Source organism: Phaseolus vulgaris, chromosome 11 (assembly GCF_051622355.1).
Source record: "Phaseolus vulgaris cultivar YP4 chromosome 11, ASM5162235v1, whole genome shotgun sequence".
NCBI lineage: Eukaryota > Viridiplantae > Streptophyta > Magnoliopsida > Fabales > Fabaceae > Phaseolus > Phaseolus vulgaris.
This window is the reverse complement of record NC_143508.1, coordinates 52,931,145-52,952,921: the sequence shown is the minus strand read 5'-3', so window position 1 is coordinate 52,952,921 and position 21,777 is coordinate 52,931,145. Positions and strand designations below refer to the sequence as shown.

At 29.3% G+C, this 21,777-nt stretch overlaps 3 protein-coding genes across 4 annotated transcripts; 1 reads left to right on the top strand and 2 right to left on the bottom strand.

The window, feature by feature from the left end:
* Positions 1-1,776: 1,776 nt before the first annotated feature.
* LOC137810026 (uncharacterized) lies at positions 1,777-11,501 on the bottom strand. Of its 2 annotated transcripts, XM_090297449.1 has the most exons (4): positions 11,327-11,501; positions 8,736-9,565; positions 5,832-5,846; positions 1,871-2,641 (listed from the first exon to the last, which is right to left on the bottom strand). In XM_090297449.1, exons 1-4 carry the CDS (start codon positions 11,433-11,435, stop codon positions 1,979-1,981), a joined length of 1,617 nt encoding a protein of 538 aa, XP_090153575.1. In that variant the 5' UTR covers positions 11,436-11,501; the 3' UTR covers positions 1,871-1,978. The 2 variants fall into 2 exon arrangements, with proteins under 2 accessions (XP_068467244.2, XP_090153575.1); XM_068611143.2 differs by lacking the exons at positions 5,832-5,846; positions 8,736-9,565; positions 11,327-11,501 and adding an exon at positions 2,922-3,080 and having other exon boundaries at positions 1,777-2,748.
* Positions 4,214-5,322, top strand: LOC137813791 (uncharacterized). The gene is made up of 2 exons (XM_068616258.2): positions 4,214-4,371; positions 4,562-5,322. Exons 1-2 carry the CDS (start codon positions 4,275-4,277, stop codon positions 5,161-5,163), a joined length of 699 nt encoding a protein of 232 aa, XP_068472359.1. The 5' UTR covers positions 4,214-4,274; the 3' UTR covers positions 5,164-5,322.
* Positions 11,502-16,076: 4,575 nt separating the features above from the next.
* On the bottom strand, positions 16,077-19,903 carry ANNAT3 (annexin 3). Its single transcript, XM_068634765.2, has 6 exons — positions 19,726-19,903; positions 19,164-19,309; positions 18,452-18,679; positions 17,645-17,857; positions 17,340-17,429; positions 16,077-16,577 (listed from the first exon to the last, which is right to left on the bottom strand). Exons 1-6 carry the CDS (start codon positions 19,799-19,801, stop codon positions 16,365-16,367), a joined length of 966 nt encoding a protein of 321 aa, XP_068490866.1. The 5' UTR covers positions 19,802-19,903; the 3' UTR covers positions 16,077-16,364.
* Between the last annotated feature and the right edge of the window lie 1,874 nt (positions 19,904-21,777).

Here is a 21,777-nt window from a genome sequence, read left to right as displayed (position 1 = left end):
TGAAAAATATTATATATATTTATTAATTTAACATAATTATTATATATTTATTTTATTTTGAATATTAATAATTAAATACTACGATGTTTTCATTTCAAAATTTATTATTATAAAATTATGATGCTATTTTTTATTATATATATATTATTTATTTATTAAATATAACATTCTACATGGAACCTTTTCTCATTAGACCGGTTCCATTTTAAAAACATTGAAAAAATAAGTTTTTTTTTTTGAAATATCAAGAAATATCTTAATTTCCTAAAAGAATATCCTTGGTTAAAAACTATATCTAATATTTAAATGCATTAAATCCATATAAAAAATTAACCTCTTAAGTAAATATCTTTGTGAAAAAAAAAAATGTGAAACCAATTTTGCTGTCTTTGTCTTGATAAAGAGGGTAACAGTACATAGAAAAGTTGGTGGGTATTAGGGGTGGCAAAGCGGGCCAGCCCGTCCCGCGCTTGGCCCGTAATGCGGGCTAGAATTTTTGACCCGCTCCGCATAAGAGCTGGCTCGCGGGTTTGCGGGCCAGTCCGCGTTCTTTTTTTTTTTTTTACATTTTGTTATTAAAAAATTGTCAAATTAAACCTATATATTTGTTATTATCAAACCTAAATTTTTTTTTCTTCCTTTTCAAACATAGTCAAACATCAAAACATTATCAAATAGCACTATTCTTCCACTTCCAAAACATTAAAAATACCTAATTCCAAAACATTAAAAATAAACATAAACATTAATTCAAAAACATTAAAGATAAACATTATTGACATTCTTCAATTTCAATAACATTGGATGCCGCCTTAGAAAAACTTTCATCCATTTTTTTTTCTTGCGGGTTAGCGGGCCAACCCACCCCGTCCCGCTGCTAGCCCGCGCGGGCTGCGGGCTAATGCGGGGCAGGCTAATGCGGGTTAGTGGGTATATGTGAGTTGATGCTAGCCCGCACAACCCGCCCCGCTTTGCCATTCCTAGTGGGTATATGTTAGTTGATGCATATGGAAACATAGAAATATGTCAATTTTTAATCGAGCAAAGCTTATACAGAGAAAATCACCCTCACATATGTACAATCTTGACCTTAGATGAAACATATTATTTTGATTAAGTTCAGTTTCCCTAATGGTAACTAAATAAGTCTATTTGTAGAATATGTATTATCTGACTATTATTAATTCTATAGTTGTTTAATGACACACCTTTAAAACTTAAAAAAACTATTCTAATGAAAAGATTGTTCTACCCAAGAAAAATTAGAATCTCGAACTAAAACATTTAGTTTAGTTATGAACGTATCTTTAGTTACTCCCAAATCTTTCTTGCTCTTTTTCCGATTTTGTGTATCTCCTTTTATTCCTTCTATATTTGGTCATGCCTTTAGTCCTTACTCACTATTCATTGTCAATTTTACCTTTATAACAATTTAACCTTACATTAAAACTATCTTGAATGTAAAAAAGATATTAACAAAATTTATCTATTAAATGATTAATCTTTGATCAAATCTTGTTTTGAGATTGATTTCTATCCTATAAAAAATTTTCTTAAATGAGTCGACTCTACCTATGACACCACATAACTCCTCAGTCTTGGACCCAGTCCTAGAGGCTTACAATCACCCTTAACATATGACTTCACAAATTGGTAGGATTTGTCAAGTGTAAGAATAGTAATGTCTATTCCGACAAAATTACAATTAAATGTCACCTCTTCAATATGTCAAATAGAAATAGTAATTAAAAACAAAAATAAAGAATTACATTAACATTTCTTATTTTAACATAACTTCATTAAGGAAAAACATGTAGTACATATATATTTGGATATTTGGAATTCAGTACACAAGAGGGGTACCAAAGGATTATCCAAACTATGATTGAGGTTGAATTAAATATGGTGCCTCTTACATAAAGGCATTACAAATGGAAGGGATATCCTTATACTTTTCAAGATGTAGAGTCTCATCATTTTAAGGAGTTGGGATTGGCTTGTGAATTGGCAATGGTGCTACAAATGGTTTCTTGAATTGGTGATGAAATGGTATTTTAGGAATATACTTTTTGAACAAGGGCTTTGGTTTCAAAAGTTCTTCAGATTCAACTGCAGGGACTGGCTTTTTCACAGTAAATGGTTTTGGAATAGGTTTAAGAATTGGAATTGGCTTAACAATGGGAACTAGCTTAGGTTTAAGAATAGGAATTGGCTTAACAATGGGAACTATCTTTGGTAGAGGCTTAACAACTGGAATATAAATAGGCTTAACAACTGGAATTACCTTTGGTATTGCCTTAATTTTGGGAATAGGTTTTGGGAAAAGACCTTTGAATTTTACTTCTTCACTGGGAATTGGCTTTATGTCTGGAATTGGTTTTGGTGTGGGCTTAATGGAAATTGATTTTGGTACAGGCTTATTAAAAACTGGAATAGGAATAGGTTTAATAACAGGAACTGGCTTTGGAATAGGTTTGATAACAGGAATTGGTTTTAGAATAGGTTTGATAACAGGAATTGGTTTTAGAATAGGTTTGATAACAGGAATTGGTTTTAGAATAGGTTTAATAACAGGAATTGGCTTTAGAATAGGTTTAATAACAGGAACTGGCTTTGGAATAGGTTTAATAACAGGAACTGGCTTTAGAATAGGTTTAACAAATGGAATTGGTTTAGTAAACAATCCTTTGAATTTTGATTCTTCATCATGGCCTTCTGCATTATTCCCATACTTGTTCACTTCATTGCCTACATAAGAAATGCAATAAATGTATAAGTTAATAACTGATGTTCTTACATTATGTCAATTTCTCAAATTAGCCCATCATACAACAATTACATTCTAATAGTGTTTCCTTCATAAATGTAGTTATTCAAATAAATAACTCTTTCATTTATAAATAACAGAAACCAACACAAACCTGAAATTTGAGTTGTGGCAAAAACAGAAGCTAAGTTGGAAAGGAGCAACAAGGGAAACCAGAAGCAGAAGAGTGCACAGTACATTCTCATTGTTAAAACACTAATGGAAGCTAAAAGGAGAAATGTCTGAATGTTTGAGTCAGAAGTTGCTGCATAATCACATTATTTATAATGCCTACCTTAGGATTTTTGTTTTTATCAGCACCTAGAAACTTGGCATTGATTTGTGATTAGTCATTACACCATAATGTGGGTGGTTGATGTTTGTTTAGAGAGGTCAAAAGTGTTTAACACCTCTGTTCTTGGTGTGTTAATGATGGATTCTCTCTTCAATAAATGAGTCTGGAAAACATGTTTCATTTTCCTTTGGGTGTTCAAAACTACATCAAACATAGGTAGGTAGGTTCAAATACAAAGGGTCAAAGCAAGAATCAATTTTTTTTAATTATAACACTATTTTAAGAACTTTTGCCTCCCTTATTTTGTAGTTTCTCAAATTCAGCTATATCATACTTTAACCATCTTAAAACAATAACAAAAATAACTTTATCTCACTAATGAGTTCAACTGCATACATTGTATTATCCCTTCATCCCAAATTCAAGGAACCACTTCTACCACCATTGCCAATTCACAAGCTAATTCCAAACTCTTTAAAGTGATAACTCTCTGTTCCTCAAACTTTAAAAGTTTTCCTTTTCATTTTTAATACCTATATATATAGCACTTTTTATAAAAACTCTAGTGAACAGAGTTATATATCTTTCTCATGCTCTACTATGGTATACTCATTTCCAACCAAAATTTCCTTGTATCACTGTACCTTTATTTTTAGATCTTCATGCTACTTGCATAAAATGATATGAACTTCCTCCACGCTGTGTTTACACTAAAATGCATACAACATGTTTGTTTTAAAGAATAACCCTTCCCACTTAGCTTCTACTTTCATTGTTGCAACTGCACAAAAACAGATTCTTACTTAGTATTTTTCTAGCTATATACCTTTTTTCCCAATCAGCATTTCTCTTCTCCAAAACACTCAAAGAAAAGAAGCACCTAATTTGGGAGGCTCATTCAATGGAGGGAGAATCCATGCATTATCACAGCAACAGCAACAACGGTGTTAAACACTATTGACCTCTCTAAACATAAGTCAAATTTGGAACCACCCACATAATAATCCCTGAACCAAATCTAAAATTTCGGAGTATACTTTAAAACATGTAATGAGGATATTGACCAATGTTAGTCCCAATTGAAGGTAGGTATTATAAATAATGAGAATATGAGAAAGGAGTTACTCAAGCCTTCAGATATTTCCTTTTCAGCTTTCATTACTTGTGTTCTAAATGACAAAAGGTTTCACTCTGCAATGTGCACTTCTGTTCTTCTTCCTTGCCACCTTCTCTTATGCTTCTTCTGTTTTGGCCACAACTCAAATTACAGGTCTATGGCTCATGCTATTACTAACACAGACATTGTAATAATTTTGTTATAGGATCATAGTTTAGGAAATATCATCATATGTTTTTGTGTTAGTCCTTCTTACATTTATTAAAACAGTATGATTGTTAGAAGGTAGCAGAAAATATTTATGAGTGTTTGACTTGCATATATTTATTCATTTCTGATGTAGGGAATGAGGTGAACACAGATGGGAAGGTTTCAAATGAAGAGTTTGCAAAAGCAAGTATTGAAGGAGATGATGAAGAAGCAAAATTCAAAGGATTTTTTCCAAAACCAATCCATATTCTTAAACCTATTCCAAAGCCAATTCCAATAGTTAAACCTACTGTTAAACCCTTTCCTTTTCCAGTTTATAAGCCTACATCAAAACCAATTCCCATAGTTAAGCCTATTCTAAAGCCAATTCCCAACGAAGAAGCAAAATTCAAAGGTTTTTTCCCAACCAAGCAAATTCCAATAGTTAAGCCAATCCCAAAAATAATTCCTGTTGTGAAGCCAGTCCCTGTCAAAGTATATAAGCCTGTACCAAAACTAGTTCCCATTGTTAAGCCAATTCCTATTCTTAAACCAATTCCAAAGCCAATTCCTTTTGTTAAGGAAATTCCAAAACCCTTTACAGTGAAAAAGCCCATCCCTACTGTTGAGTCAGAGGAGTTTTTAAAACCAAATAATTTCTTCAAAAAGCCTATTCCTAAGCTACCCCTTGATCCCAAATTCAAGAAGCCACTTCTACCACCATTGCCAATTCTGAAGCCAATTCCTACTCCATGAAATCATAACTATATTGTACTACATTTATATAGAGAGATAGGGCACATTCCAACCTCAATAATGATTGCATAATCCTTTTGTACCCTTCTTGTGTACTACATTGGAATACATGTAATCAACATTTCTCCTTAATGAGCTTCTTAATGTTACCTTCCGTAAGATTGATAACATATTAAAGTAACATTAATTTATTTCATTCATTGCTGATAAAAAACAAAAATTAAAGTAACAAACAGTACTGAACTTTGTTTTTGTTAAGTATTTTTTTAATTGGCATTTGCCTTTTACATTAAGAATACATGATAATTAATTAAGGGTGTTCACAAGTTATAATTTTTTTATATCAGCAAAACAATATTATATTAGCAGGCACAAGTCTTGCCAATCGTAGAAGAGTTAATAGAACAGGTGGAAGAGCAAACATACTCAAATGTATCTAATGTCATTACTGCATACATCTTTCCATGGTTTGTGTTGGAAATCTCACATCGACTAAAGATTAGGACATTTCATTGTATATAAATAAATGCAAACCTCAACCTTATGAACCGGTTTTATAGGGTTGAGTTAGGCTTAAAGTTCACTTTTTAATAGTTTGCTTTATAGATAGCACATTATGCTGCTATACAACTTACAAACCTCCCTCTTCCTTATATCACTCAGCAGACAATTGGTCTCCAAACCTGGTAACCTACAAATTAGATAACTTGCATGGGGCAAAAAGTTCCTTGTAAGCTAGCAAAATAGCAGCATAGGACCAGTTTTTGCAATCTTTTTCTATGGTTTATTTATTACCCAATATGAATTGTTTCAGACTACAACTGATAAAAGTTGAAGGAGAAATAATCTCTGAAAAATGTTACTTTTGACGACTATATAACGAAAGATATCAGTTCACAACTCTAATTTGCTCTAATGTTACTTTCGAGTTAAAATTCAATACAAAGTTGTTAACATATCAGCACTCATAATATTTTACTAAAACTTGAGTTGATTTATAGTTGTTAAAGTAATATTTTTCAAAGATTATTTGTATCACATCATACTTGGTAACTGTCCTTCTGAGCTGCTACAGAGCTTGCATCCACCCTGATTAAAAGTGCAGATTTATTTGTCAGCTGATATTCATACGATTTAAAACTATCATAATAGGAGCAGAATTTCTGGCAAACCATCCTAATACATTTCCTTATTGCTCTCATGACAATAAGCTCATAATACGCATTGGACACAAAACCTACCAATTCTACTTATTACCACTTCTGCATGTTCCTGCCCAAAATTACCTACTATCTCTCAGACTTTAGACAAAACAAATGGATCAAATAAGCCCAAAACACTCCCCACGAATCAACACCAACTTCATAGATGCATCTGCATAATATACCAGATGGTTCATTAGAATTGCAGTCCTTGTAGCCTGAACCACCACTAGCTCTAAAAGTATCACACCTGCCCTTTACCTCACCTCTCACTACTACAAGAAAATCATAAAATAGAAACTAATTTTAGAAACAAAAAATAATTAGTTGCTATAGTGACTAAATTAAAGACCATTTTAAAGACTAAATTTTTTTTTTATTTCTAAATTAGTTTCTATTATTGTTAAATAGTTTCTAAATTGGTATCTAATTAACTACCAAGTTTTAACTACCAACTATTTAGTTTCTAAATTTGGTAGCAAAAACTTTGGTAGCTAATTAGATACCAATTTAGTAAACCATTTAACAATAATAGAAACTAATTTAGAAACCAATTTTTTTTATTTTCTAAAATAGTCTCTAATTTAGTCACTATAACAATTAATTATTTTTTGTCTCTAAAATTGGTTTCTATTTGATGATTTTTCTTGTAGTGTCTCCCACTATAAGGTTCTATTTGATTCTCAATGAGCACTTTTCATCCAACGAAAAGTATGTTATTCCTATGGTTCCATATGGTCCATACAATTTCTATCCACACTCCTTTCCAAACTCTATTATGTTTTTCAGATAATTCCATGATATAAAAAGGTTGAAAATGTTGGATTAATTGTTCATGATGCACTGATTTTACACCTACCCAATTATCACACATTATCCAAATACATATATAAAATTACTTCTTAATTATTAATAATTGGAAGTTAATTAGTACGTATTAATAATTTAAGGTATATTTATTTTATATATTTAAGTCATTTCAATAATATAATACAAATCATTAATATTTTAAATTATTTTTTATTTTAATTTTTAATTAAAAAAATACACTAATGAGTTATTCCTCTGATCCACTTCATAATTCTTTCAAAACATAAGCTCCATTTGATTTCTATCCCAAGGCGTTATTTTGTTGTTGTTAAAAGCCTCTATCACCAAAATAGAGTCACTTTAAAATTATAGAGTTTAACCATCTTTCAGGGATAAGTGGTGAAACCATGACCATTTGAGAGTCAATGTGAATGTTAGTTATTTTATCAACACACTTGTTTCAGTCTTTGAATGTGTTTTTAATACATAAATTGGATGTTTCTAGTTCTTTTAAGGTAACATTTCCATCTATTTCACATATCTCAAGGCACTATTTTGTGGTTGTTAAAAGCATGTATGACAAAAGTAGAGTCACTTTAAAGCCAGAGATTTGACCATCTATTAGGGGTAAACAATGAAACAATAAGAATAATTTACTTAAGAATCAATGTTAAGGTTAGTCATTTTATCACTCTCTAAATTCTAAAATGTGTGATGTGTATACATAAAATGTATGTTTCTAGATTTCTATCTGTTTTGTATATCCCAAAGCACAATTTTGTGATTGTTAAAAGTTTATATTTGATAGTATCTAATTTAATCAATACAATAATTTTTAGTATTTAAAATTAATTTATATTTAATGATTTTCGATCGTACAATGAATTATTATAATTATTTTTTCAGTTTACATTTTCGAAATACACCTTAATTTCATTACATTGATCAACACGTGCATGATAACAGATTTCATTATGCGTTACTTGACCTAGATTACTTTTTTTCCACCTTCACAAATAAAGCATTTAATTACTCTACATTTTGGAAACGATTAGAGTGAAGTTATAAATTAACCCAACCCTAAAAGTTAGCATAATTTATCTAGTTAGTTTAACTTAAAAGTAATGGAGTAGCCATGCTCTGAAAAGGGAGTCACAAAAAATATCAAAAGGAAAAATACAAATATTATTAAAGCCAAAAATAGAGAAATATTATTTCTATTCTTGGAATGATACACAAACTGATATACAACATTATTGAGAGAAATGCATATATTCTAACACAATGCAAAGGATAGGGTTTTTACAGAAACGCCATTGATTTTTTTAGAGCAGGCGTGACCATAATGAAAATAGAATGGATAAACATTTTCTAACCATGATAGTTTTAAAGAAATTGGAATTGGAATTGGCAAATATGGGGTGTGGCTTCTCAAATGGGGTGAAGTGCAAACTTATAAGGATTAGGGTTTTTGAAGAAAGGCTTTGGCATAAAAGAATTATCACTATGGTTTCAAGGCAACGGTTTTGGAATAGGTTTGAAAATAGGAATAGGTTTAACAAAAGGAACTGGTTTTGGAATAGGCTTGATAATAGGAAATGGTTTTGGAACCGGCTTAAAAACAGGAATTGGCTTATAAAATGGTACTGGTTTTGGTATAGGCTTGATAATAGGAAATGGGGTTGGAACTGGCTTAAAAACAGGAATTGGCTTATAAAAGGGTACTGGTTTTGGTATAGGCTTAAACACTGGAATTGGAACAGGCTTGTATACTGGAACCGGTTTTGGAATAGGCTTATAAATAGGAACCGGTTTTGGAATAGGCTTATAAATAGGAACTGGTTTTGGAATAGGCTTATAAATTGGAACTAGCTTATAAACTGGAACTGGCTTTGGAATTGGCTTATAAACTGGAACTGGCTTTGGAATTGGCTTATAAACTGGAACTGGTTTTGGAATTGGCTTATAAATAGGAACCGGTTTTGGAATTGGCTTATAAATTGGAACTGGCTTATAAACTGGAACTGGTTTTGGAATTGGCTTATAAACTGGAACCGGTTTTGGAATTGGCTTATAAATAGGAACTGGCTTTGGAACTGGCTTATAAATTGGAACAGGCTTATAAACTGGAACTGGCTTTGGAATTGGCTTATAAATCGGAACTGGCTTATAAACTGGAATTGGCTTATAAACCGGAACTGGAACTGGTTTGGGATAAGGCTTATAAATGGGAATTGGTTTTACAAATGGAATTGGTTTTGGAACAGGTTTAATAAATGGAATTGGTTTCTTGAAGAGAGGTTTATGATGATGAAAAAACTTTTCCTCTTCATAGTGCTTTGTTTTTGTCAGCTCTTCACTTGCAATCCCATTTGTGTTCACTTCATTCCCTGATAATAAATATGTAAGAGAACATGAGATATATAAACAAGTATAATATCTATAAAATAATCAATTTAAACTTTATATCAGTGAAGGAAAATAGATACTACAACAAAATCATCAAATTATAACTAATTTTAGAAACACAAAAATTAGTTATTATTGAGTTAAATTAAAAACTATTTTAAAACTAAAAAAATTATTGGTATCTAAAGTAATTTCTATTATTAATAGAAATTTATAAAGTAGTTTTTAAATTGGTATTTAACCATTAGCTACCAAGATTTTAACTACTAATACTTTAAATTTTAAATTAGTCTTTAAAAGATTAATTGAAACAAATTTAGAATCTAAAATATTAGTAGTTAAAACCTTTGTAGTTAATTTAGATACCAATTTATAAACCATTTTATAAATTTTTATTAATAATAGAAACTACTTTATATACAAATAATTTTTTAGTCTATAAAATAGTAAATAAATTTGTTGTAATTAGAATATATAAACTAGGGTTTTTGTTATAAGGTAAAGTTGAGTAGTAGCATTTTGTGTGTGTACAATAAATAAATGAAATTGAATAGTAAATGTTTAATTGTTAATTATGAAAAATATAGATTTCGTTCATTTGACATAATGCATCAACTTCGAATGATTAAATTTATAATACAAAGTAAAAAAGATTACTAGAAAAATAATATATCGAGTATGATAAAGAGAGAGAAAAAAATTGAATCTGTAAATTGTTATAAAAGAAATTGTATACGTAGGACCAGTTTTTCTCTATGATCACATGCATGCCGGTGCAAAATTAAATTGAACGGTTCATGACAATAATTAATATAATATAAGTCAAAGACAATTGAGTAATTTTAATTTTCATTGACTGAAGAATGCAGATTATATATATATATATATAATGTCTACCATATAAATTATATTGACAAACATACATTTCAAAAAAATCATTCAATAAAATCAATTTTTAAAAATAAAAAATAATTAGTTTCTATATTAAAAAATTATATACTATTTAAAAGACTAAAAAAATTATTAGTATCTAAATTAGTTTTTATTATTGATAAATAATTTCTAAATTGGTATCTAATTAGATATCAACTTTAGAATATAAATAATTGGTTGCTGAAACTTAGGTAGCTAATTAGATACAAATTTAGAAACTATTTATCAATAATAGAAACTAATTTAGATACTAACATTTTTTTTAATATGAATCATTTTTTAGTCACTAAAATAATATCTAATTTAGTCAATATAGAAACTAATAATATTTTGTCTCTAAAATTAAAACTAATTTCTATTTAATGATTTTTTTTATCAGTGATAATAAACTAATAATATAACTCTTTTTAATAATAAAAAAAAAACTTTTTATTTTAATTTATTTAACCAGTAAATATTAATTAATAAATTTGAAGTATCTCTTAAATATTAATTAATAAGTTTGAAGCATCTCTTAAATGTTGTATGTTTATTCGTTTTTTTACTGATAAAACAAATACTGATTAACAATTGCCATAGAAAGAAAGTAGAAGGATTATCAGAAAATTTAAAACTATTCATTAAAAACTAAGAATTGATATTAGTAATATACAATGAATTACAAAATTGTTACAATGTTAACTATTATTGTTCTTATGCTTAGTGATGAAGTATAGATGAATATTACTACTAAAAATTATGTCCTTAATGGTTTCTGTTATTCAATCATTTTTCTGATAAAAAACTACTGAAAATTATGAATCACAAACCTGAAACTTGAGTTGTTGCTGCAGAAGTAACAGCATAGCAGAAGGTGATAACAAGCAACAAAGGAACAAAGCGCAAAACTGCGCTTTGCAGAGTGGAATGCATTCTCATTGAGCCACACAACAATGCTGAAAAAGGAAAAAATGTTTGTGTGAAGGCTTGAGTTACACTTGCTGCATACCTGCATTATTTATAATACCTAGTTTGGTTTCACACTCTGCATTAAATGATCATCATTTTTTCACTGCTTTTTTTCTTATCTGTGATTAACATGATGCAGTCACAACACTGCATAATGCTGTTGGTTTGACTTTAATTATCTCTTTGGACAAGATCATGAAAAAATGTGGTTGAGGAAGAAACCCTACTAAAAAGATGACTAATTAATTAGGGTTTCAACAAAGACTAATCATCAACATGGTGCATTGATTGAACTGCATTTTGGTGTGTGAAAATAAACTGTGCTGCTATGAGATTTTTGATTTAGTTAGTGAGCATTATTTGGTGGTTGAGAGTGTGTTGAAAGATTAGAGTTTAACACCGTTTTTGTAGCTGAGAATGTATGATCAGTGTTCACTCTAATAAATGAGCCTCATAAATTAGGTTGCTTTTTCATATTTTTGGGGTTTTAGAAGAATATTTTTGCATCAAGGAGAAGGATTGTGACATGCCAAATATCCTAACAATAATGTAATTTCTTTGCATGAAAAGAAAACATTGATATACCTCTTTTCTTGGTAATGAAAGACAATTCTTTGTGATGAATTAATGTGCCTTAAATAGTAATGTTAATATGACTATAAGTTGAAAAAAGCATTTACTTTCTTCACAAAAAGTAAATTTAATTAAAAAATGACAAAAAGGTATATTTAAAACTATAAGATCCTCTATTAATTAATAAAAAATTTATCCCTTTTATAAGTTTTTTTAATTATTTGGTGTATTAATAATTTTTAATAAAATATAATAAATACTGAAAATTAGATAGTATTTTAAAATCATTAAATAATAATCAAATTTAGAGACAAAAATAATTAATTATTATATTAATTAAATTAGACACTAATTTGGAGATTAAAATTTATTAGTGGTTTTTATTATTAATAAAAATTTATAAAATAGTTTTTAAATTGGTATTTAAATTAACAACTAAGGGTTTAATTACTAATATTTTACTAATAAAAGCTAATTTAGATATATATAAAAATTTATTAAATCAATTATAATGTTTTCACTTTTTTTTTCTTTTTTTCACTTTTGTACAATTCAAATAAAGCCTTGAAAAGACACATGGGAGTCACCAAAGGGATAATACCTTTCCCAAAAGAATATCATAAATGAATTTGAATATACATGGAGAGAGATTAATCTTAGCCTTGGAGCATGATTTGAAATTGTGGTCCCAAACTTTTGTACTAAAAACAAAAAGATTTAGATTTCATAATATTATATTTTTAACTTCTAACTATATGAATTAGTGTGTGTCGGTTTGTTAAATTGTATAAAAAAGTGTGTAGCATTAATTAAAAAAAATGAATTCTTTGAAGGTGTGAATCACAATCACAAATTCCAACTTAGAATCATGTTTCTAACATCTATAGGATAGCCCTATAGAACAATACATAAGAAGAAGAATACATAAGAAAAAGAAGAAAAAGTTTTACAAGTTTTGACTGAGGTGATATAATAACTTGTTTCACCTATAAATGTAACATGGTCTTTTCCACAAAGATAACTTCACCATGAATGTGTTGAAGATGGAGAAGTTGTTGGATTGGAGAAAAAGTGGGAAGAAAGTGATGAACATAAATGAAGTAAAAAAAGTACATAGATTTGAGAGTGAGTAGCTAAAAAGGAAGAAAGTTTGAAGCATGTGGGATTGTGATAATTCCAGGCTGGGAAGGAAGTGATGTATCATCTGCCTCTCTTCAATCACTTTTATTCAACAAAAAACTGTATGGGAGGTGCATTTCTCATCCATTATTAATTAATACCAACTCACTTTTTCATTTCCAACAATAACTAATTTCTTTTGCCGATCAAAAAAAAAAAACTAATTTCTTTTGCTTTTCTTTATGATTCATTTCACATTTTCTGAACCATTGATTGAATATTTTATATTTTTTTATCTGAATGAATTAAATTAGCTAGATATTCCAATTTTTTAAAAAGACTAGAAAAAATAAATATTTTTCCCTAAATAAGGAATACATGATTTTATATAACCAAATTCATAGAGATTTGTTAAGGTTAAGAATGTGGTGGAGTTGAAAAAACAATTGGATGAAATCGACATAGGAATAAAAAGATCTACTTTAATCCTCCCAAATATTGTAGAAAGGGTTTTTAGCTACAAAAAAATTGTAGAAAGGAATATATGAGTCAAATGAGTGAATCAAAAGTGTGTAGAATTAGAACTAACCATGTTTATGCCTTTATTGTATATGTTTTGATATAAATAAATTTATTTAAAAGGAGTTAATGGCTCTGCATGATGTTTTGGTTGTGAAGGGTTCAAAGAGTTTTAAGTTTTTGTGGAAGCTAGTTGCACTAATACAAGGAAATGTTGAGTTGTGATAGTTTGATCATCTGCATATTTCCATAATATCTTAAAAAACTTATTTTAATTATGGTGTAAATCACTTATCTATTTAGTACATCCAAAATTCTATAAATATAATTTTAGAAAATACTCATTTCAATAAAATACTTATGTATTTACTTATCATTTATATATATCTTAGTTCTTAGTAATTTAGTGTCGAATAATATTTTATAATTAGATCACCATTTGATTTTCGTTATCAAAATTTGATAATCTTTTAAAGAAAAAGTCAATCTTATACAGTTTGAATATTCTCCTCAAACGATTCTAGCTCTTTATAATAAAAAAAAACTAAACTCAAATAACTACTTACCTTCACATTTAATGATCTTCACTTCAACTCAAATAGTGTATCAAAATCTAATTCTTAACACCTCCACCCCCACCTCAGCAATACCAACAATGATGTGCCTACTTCATTGCTATATAATAGAAGAAAGGTAATTTGGGTATTCTTGAATTTATGGGCATGCGAATAGAAGTTATGGGTGCAAAAAGAAAACTCTTTATCCAAAATATGCTATTTATAGGCTTGCTTTACCCATTGGGCCGTAGACTTTTAGATTTGGGTGTTTCTTCCTGCACCTCTACATTTTTCTTCCTGCATCTTACATTCTTCTAAATACCCAAATTATCCTTGACAGTTTTGGATCATGCCGAGATAGGGATTTTCTGTAAGCAAAATTGTTTCAGGAATAGAAAATCTAGAGTAAAAACAACCATTCCAAAATATATTTTCCGAAACATATTTTTTTGACTTCCAAAATGATAAATTCGAAATTCATAAAATGTGTCCTGAAAAGTATGTTTCAGAAACATTCCAGAAAAAATAATTTGTAAGTCATTTTTAAAAAAAGTAAAATAGTTTTTTCCAAAAGTAATAGGGTGCAGGGAGAAAATTGTTGGGGTGCAAGAAGAAACACCTTCGGATTTTCGCACTTGTGGCTAGTAGATTCCTTAGCTACAGACTCAGCCATGGGCCTTTCTTCTTCGGCCCTCAAAGCAACCCATTGTGCATCACTGTTGTAATTAATTTTATATATCAATATTAAATAATTAAAACTTTAAGTAATTAATAAATGTATCTAACTTGTATTTGTCACTAATTTTATATATAACTCTTGAGGGCAAGACGGTAATATAACCGCAAAATGGGTTACTCTTTGTTATAGTAGAATAAGAGAAACTTGTGTCAGGGGAAAACTATAACTTTATGTATTTAATTTATATTTTACATACATTTAATGATTTAATTACAATGTCAAAGTTCAAGTATTGTGAAGCTTTGATAAAGCCATTACTTTTGGTGACTGCATTTTAAGACTTATTCAAGATTTGTATCAATTGTAATTTGATCTGTTTTTTTATCTCTTCACTAGATATTTCTGTGCTCGTTTATCATGATGAGTTAAATCAATGTAAAAGCTTATTAGATTGAAAAAGTGAAGAAAGCCCACAATTTTTTATTTTTTAATATCACTATGAAATTTGATATGTGAATTAGGTTAAGAGTTCAAGTTTCAACCATCATCTACCACTACATGCAAAAAGTATTACTAAAAAAAAAATACAAGCAAATATAAGAGATTAGGCCAAAACTCATATAATAAAATCTAAGAAAAATGATACTTAGTTAATCTATACTTATTAATAAAGAATTATAAGAATATACTAGTTAGAAACCTATTATACCAATAAAATTGTTTCCTATAAATAAAACTTAAGTTAGCAAACTTAGCACAAACATTGTCTTCAAAAAAAATGTGAAAAATTCTAAATCTGATTTTCCACAATAATTAAAGCATTTGTTCCACCTATTAAGAGAAATCTAAAGAAGAACATTAGTATGAATAGAATGTTTGTTTGTTATTTGTATGTTTAATTTATAACTAAAAGTAACAATGTTAAGGATGTGTTAATTGAAATAGTTGTTCCTCGTGTGTTAAGTTTTTTCTAGTCTTTAATGGATTGAATTTTTTTATTGGAATGAAAAGTCCAATTTTGCTTAGAGAAAATGATTTATTAACTATGAGACTTAAACAATTTTTACACTTTAAAATACTTATATATGAACAATGATTGTCAATGCTAGGAGTAAGGATTCTAGCAGAAAGAAATATGTCTAACCATTACCTCAACTCATGGGGTTACATGCACAAAATGATGTTATAAATATGACTGCAACAAAGATAACAACTGCTATCTTATTCACTATACATCAAGTTCTTTCAGTTTTCTTGTAAGACATCAAACTACAATTAATATACACATAATCAACTCAGAATAACCAATAAATTGTTTTTAGTTCCAAGCTTGAATTCTGATCCTTTGGAAACAAAAGATCAACAAAGAGTACAGAGTCTAGACCATAAAATGCAGATTACAAGCAATCCTAGAATACCATGAGAGAGGTGCTTGTTGGTGGTTATAATGTATCACTCTCCTTCTGGACCTCTGCCTAACAAAGTCATCAAAAAATCTTTGTAGTCCCCTGAGGTATCCCCTATAACATCATCATCAAGATTGGACTTGAACATGTTAGGATATTCGAATCTGACTTTCAACAGGTCAACCTCGGCTCGAGTTACGATAGCTCTGTTGAGTGAATCTTCATCGGTTCCAAAACCAACAATAGAATCTCTTATAACCTTTTAGGTGCATAAAAACCAAAAACAAATACATTAGAATCAATTGCTGCTTTTCAGTATTCTCAAAATGAATATAGTTATAGAATAAAGTCTTGATGCAGCTGGAAAATAATTGTCTAACAATATCAGAAGTCACTGAATATCTATGCAGCAAGCATTGTTCAGATTACAGATAAACATGAACTTGGCTTTGAAAATTAAACACTGCCAATGGAAAGTGGCTCAGCAAAAAATATAGGTAGTATCTGTTTGGTGGCATTGTTCTGATTTTTTTAAGTACATCATGACAAGAAGGTACTTGATCAGTAGATTCTAATGAATTGACACCCTTTTGTGGTAAAGCTTTAGCATTTGAAGTTTACAGATAATAATGTACTAATATTAAAGGATATAAATACAAGAGTTATAGAAGGATGTTAATATTAAGTGTCATTTCTAATTCTTAATTGTTTCTATGTAGAGTTGAATAACTTTTTCTTTGTCTTGGTCTATTATGATTCTAGTATTTATTGATTGATTTTTTCTCTCTTTAATGAGTGTACTGCTTGTATATATTCAGACTATTTGTCTTGATTTCAGTGGAATAATAGAAGGGATATTCATCATCATATCTTTTGCCTTCCTTTTACTCTTTTGTTCATCTCTATTCTATTTTATAATAAGGTATCAGAGCAATTGTATGAGGTTGAGTTAGGCTTAAAGTTCACTTCTTAATAACTAATTTAACAAGTCACTGCTTCAGAAGAAGAAATTAGCATTTACCTTTGCAAAATGTTTCTCAGGGCAGTCTATACACAATATTACCAGCTGTAAGAGAGTTTCCAAATCACCATTACCACAACTTTTTATACCCTGTCAAGAAAATATCCAAACTCCTTATGGATGCATAAAATAATCATGTGAGTGGAAATCTGATCCATGATATTGTCAAGTCATTGTAGTAACTAATGCTTTTCACTTAAGGTGAAAAAATTACTTGTTTCAACAATGAAAAAGATAAATCAGTTGCAATGTTAGTGGATCAAAATTAAAATCTTATACAAGAACCTAAAATTTTAAAGCAAAACCTGTTCCAATGTAGTTCCGTAGAGGTTGTGGTAGCATGCAAAAGTTTCCCGGAGCTGGAAAATATTCCTGGTGCTAACTGTCCACACAATATGATCATCATCTAAATTTTTGCTGTTGATGGCTTCATGCAGTTTTGATGCCTCTGACTTTGCAACCTCCAAATTTACAGCAACTTTATCATATCTATATGAGCTTACCAGGCTCACTAAAAGCTGTAAAACATTATCATGCAGATCACTTTCCAGAGGAAACAAACCATAGAACAAATTGGAAATTAAATGTGATAATGAGTCATTAATGCAACATTACATTCTGACTCTAGCAGCTTTTTGAAAGAGTTCATATTCTTAAGAAAATGGAATTCTGATTATTACACTGACAATTCAAACCTTAGCTTTCAGATTTGAACCATGTTCAGACAGCATGGAACCCACAAAGAAAACTGCATAAAAACTAGAGTTTGAAACTTCATTCATATTTTTGCTTCTTCCTCACATCATAACTCAATATAAGAAACATCCCTTAAAAATGAGTTGACCAAGTTCTTCTGTCATATATCTTTTTCACTCTTGTTTTATTTTCTGTTATTATAAAAAAACCTTTCCCTTTTTCATAATCATCTACTTAGATGAGGTTAAACACAAGAAACCTTGAGCCTTAAATCACTTGTCTAAGAATTACAGAACATTTTTTGCACATTTACCTGACAAGTAGCTACTTCTTTCTAGAGGCACACTTGAGCCTGAGAAGACAAACTCAGGTAAATGTTTTTGTTCTGTATGTCTACAAAACTTCCATGTTCTTACCTTTTTGAGAGGTGGAGCAACACTGGCAACAATGTCCTCCTCGAGTGAAGAATCAAAGAGAGAGCAATAAGCCTGCCTCACAGCCACCAAATGGTTAGGAGTTGATGCACATGTTATTTCAACCAGAACCTGAAGGTGTTTAGTCCCCTTTTTATTAGTTTTCAGTGCATCTTTTGCTAGTCTTGCGTGCCTTTCTGGAGGATCATAGGTCCAGAGAATAATAGCATTCTGTCATGTCATGCATCACAAGAGTGAGTCATAGATCACATGATTGCTTAAAAAATGGCATGATTTGGGAACATGATTGAAGTTCAACAATGCAGTGAACTTTATCCATGGACAAATGGAAAAATGTGCCAAAAGCCCTATAACATTTTTAGTGCAAATATCATTATCATGTCTAAATTATTGTAAGATTGAATCATATATTGCATCTTCTCTCTTCAGAACATCTATGACAGCATACAAAAAGCTTATGTGAACTTAAGCTCATTTACAACAGAAAAATCTGAAGCAATGAAAAGGCATTCATTCAGGTAATCAAGAAATCTACAAAGTAAAAAATGCAATCCAATATTTTCAGCCATCCAAACAGACCCAATATTTCAGCTGAATTCTATCACATATGCCAAAAAAACATTATGATGAAGAACTATTTTCTTAAAAGCAAAAGAAAACAGAAAGCCAACAAAGTGCAGCAACCATGACATACTCTAAAATCACCAGACAATTCTGAATTGAGACGATCAAACAGAGATTCATTGTAAAGCTGCTTATAAGTTTCTGCAATTTCCTTCCTTTGTTGAGCATTCCTGTGTCCCAATACCAGTATCAGTTCTCTCTCATCTGTCCCAAATCCTGCATCAAATTTTCCATTATCATCATAACCCGTCTAATGCCATAAAATAACTCACACAAATTTACCATAAACCAAGAAAAAAATAGGACTAAATAACATGCAAAAGCATAGAAATGTCCCATCAACCAAATTCCCACCAATACTAAGAAAGCATAAAACTTTGTCATAAACTCAAACATTCCACTCCATTGGGACGATAAAAAACCAAAGAACCTACACAATTGCAGACAGAATCATGTCTGTGGAAAACCCATCAGCCCAGAAATTAAGAACTACAAAAATTCAGGTTTTTTAACACAATTCTGCTTCCTAAATTCTGGCATCACCTAGATCATGACAGGATTCAGTTTTGTCAAATTTCTTCACCTTTAAGACATGTTTTTTTTTATGTATTGAGACAAAGATAGAGAGGAACCTTGGAAAGCCTTTCTCAGTCTTTCACTGTCTTGGGTGGGAGAAGGAACAACCTCTGGCAGTTTCAATGAAGCCATTATTTCCCTACAGCAGTGAATGTGAGTTTTTTTCAGTGCTAACAAATACAAATCCACGTTAAAAGAAACAGTTCACACGTGTTTTTGAATGTTTCAGATGTTGTTCCCTCCTCAGAGCTCGCTAAAATTAAGATTTCGACAAGCCTTCTGATTTACCATTTTGCCCCTGCCATTGCTCAGTTTTTCAACTTGGGGAATTCCATTTAAAGTCCTTTGTGTTTATGAAATTGCATTGCGCACCTTCATTCTCTTGAATTGCTGAATAGTACACTATAATTTTCACTTATTTATTTTTTGGACCCGAGAAACTGAACAATTTGTTTTAATTACGACATATGTTACTTACTTTCTAAGTGGCGTTTTATGATGTTTCATTATTAAGAATTCGCTTTCGACAAATGTTATAATAAAACATGCTACTATTAAATATATTAAAAATCATGTTTTATTAATTTATTTTTTTATAAAATATTTTTTCAATTTTAAAGTAAATAAAAAAGGAAAATATAAATTATATGGATTAAAATAAATAAACCTACAAGTTGACATATGAAGTTGACATAAAAATATAACTTTTTTTTATTTCCATTATTTTGAAAATGACAGAAGTTTATACAAAAAAATGTCTTTTTTTAAATATTTCATATTTTGATCGGTTTTTAATTATAAAATTAATAATTAAATTTTAATATGATATGAAATAAGGTTTTTTTTTTCTAACTTATCTTTGAAATGTTTATTCTAACTTATCTTTGAAATATTCATTCTAGTAGTTGTTTAGTCTATCTCTTAGATAATTTTTCAGTGTTATTATATGAAATTGGTTTTCGTTTTTTATCTAAACTCTAGACTATTTAAGTACTTGTAATATGAAAATGATTAGAATGAATATTTCTGAATGTAAAATGATTGTTAGTTTTTTCAAATATTGTTATTTTTTTCAAAGATTGTTAGTTTTTTTAAAAAAAATTTATTGTAGAATAAGTCTTTCTGTAAGTGAAATTGGTTCAACTCGAGGTTTCACTTTGATCCAATGGAAGTAGTTACAGTGGTATTAATGTCTATAATCAAAAGAACAACGAAATTCAGAAGAAGAAAAAACTAACCATCATTTTACATACAAAAAGACTCATTCTAATTATTTTCATACTACAAGTACTTGGATGATCTAAAGTTTAAACCAGAGATAAAAATCAATTTCATATTACAATATAAGAACGAAAAACATATTTAACTTTTTCTTTCGTGCTGAAATTTTTTTAGAAAATATTTAAAAATTTAATCGAGCATGCTTGATGATAGATTTTGATGGGTTTCGACTTCTAGCTATGATAGCAATTTACTTTAGTATGAATTGATGTGATTTTAAATCTATAAACATGAATCACACATTTCATAATCATAGGCACCTACCATCTACTAAAACTTGTGGTACACATTTCTCACCATTCAAAAAAAATCTCAACAACCAAATATGAAAATAATTAGGATATAATTAAAGATAATATAATCATTAAATCCAATACCTAGTAGTCTTTGTTAAAATAAAATAGTATTTTTTTTATCTTTGAAAATGGATCTTGTATTCCACTTATTAATAAATCAATTTATATTGTTTGAACATTTATTTAATAAATATTCAAAACATAATCATGTCATAAACAATTGGTTCCTTGAATTAAAATAAAATTAATTTAGTTTTTTCAAATCAAATCTTAAGGATAAAAATAAATTTATATATAACTTTCACAACAATTTTTACTCATATATTAACTAAAAAAATTATATATAAACCAAATGTTAATTTACTGAAAGTATAAATTGTGTACAATGGCTGCAAGTACTCTATGTGGAAAACTCTAATTATTAATCTTTTGAAAACCTTCCACCATCATAACTACTGAAAACACAATCTATCTATGTGGAAAACTCTAATTATTAATCTTTTGAAAACCTTCCACCATCATAACTACTGA

Excerpts from the sequence above, each read along its gene's own strand:
- LOC137813791 (XM_068616258.2), top strand. The coding sequence starts at position 4,275 with ATGACAAAAGGTTTCACTCTGCAATGTGCACTTCTGTTCTTCTTCCTT. Across the intron at positions 4,372-4,561 it reads GGCCACAACTCAAATTACAG|GGAATGAGGTGAACACAGAT; the intron begins GTCTATGGCTCA and ends TTTCTGATGTAG.
- LOC137810026 (XM_090297449.1), bottom strand. The coding sequence starts at position 11,435 with ATGAGAATGCATTCCACTCTGCAAAGCGCAGTTTTGCGCTTTGTTCCT. Across the intron at positions 9,566-11,326 it reads AGCAACAACTCAAGTTTCAG|GGAATGAAGTGAACACAAAT; the intron begins GTTTGTGATTCA and ends ATTTATTATCAG.
- ANNAT3 (XM_068634765.2), bottom strand. The coding sequence starts at position 19,801 with ATGGCTTCATTGAAACTGCCAGAGGTTGTTCCTTCTCCCACCCAAGAC. Across the intron at positions 19,310-19,725 it reads ACTGAGAAAGGCTTTCCAAG|GATTTGGGACAGATGAGAGA; the intron begins GTTCCTCTCTAT and ends AATTTGATGCAG. Across the intron at positions 17,858-18,451 it reads TTGCTCCACCTCTCAAAAAG|CTTTTAGTGAGCCTGGTAAG; the intron begins GTAAGAACATGG and ends AATGTTTTACAG.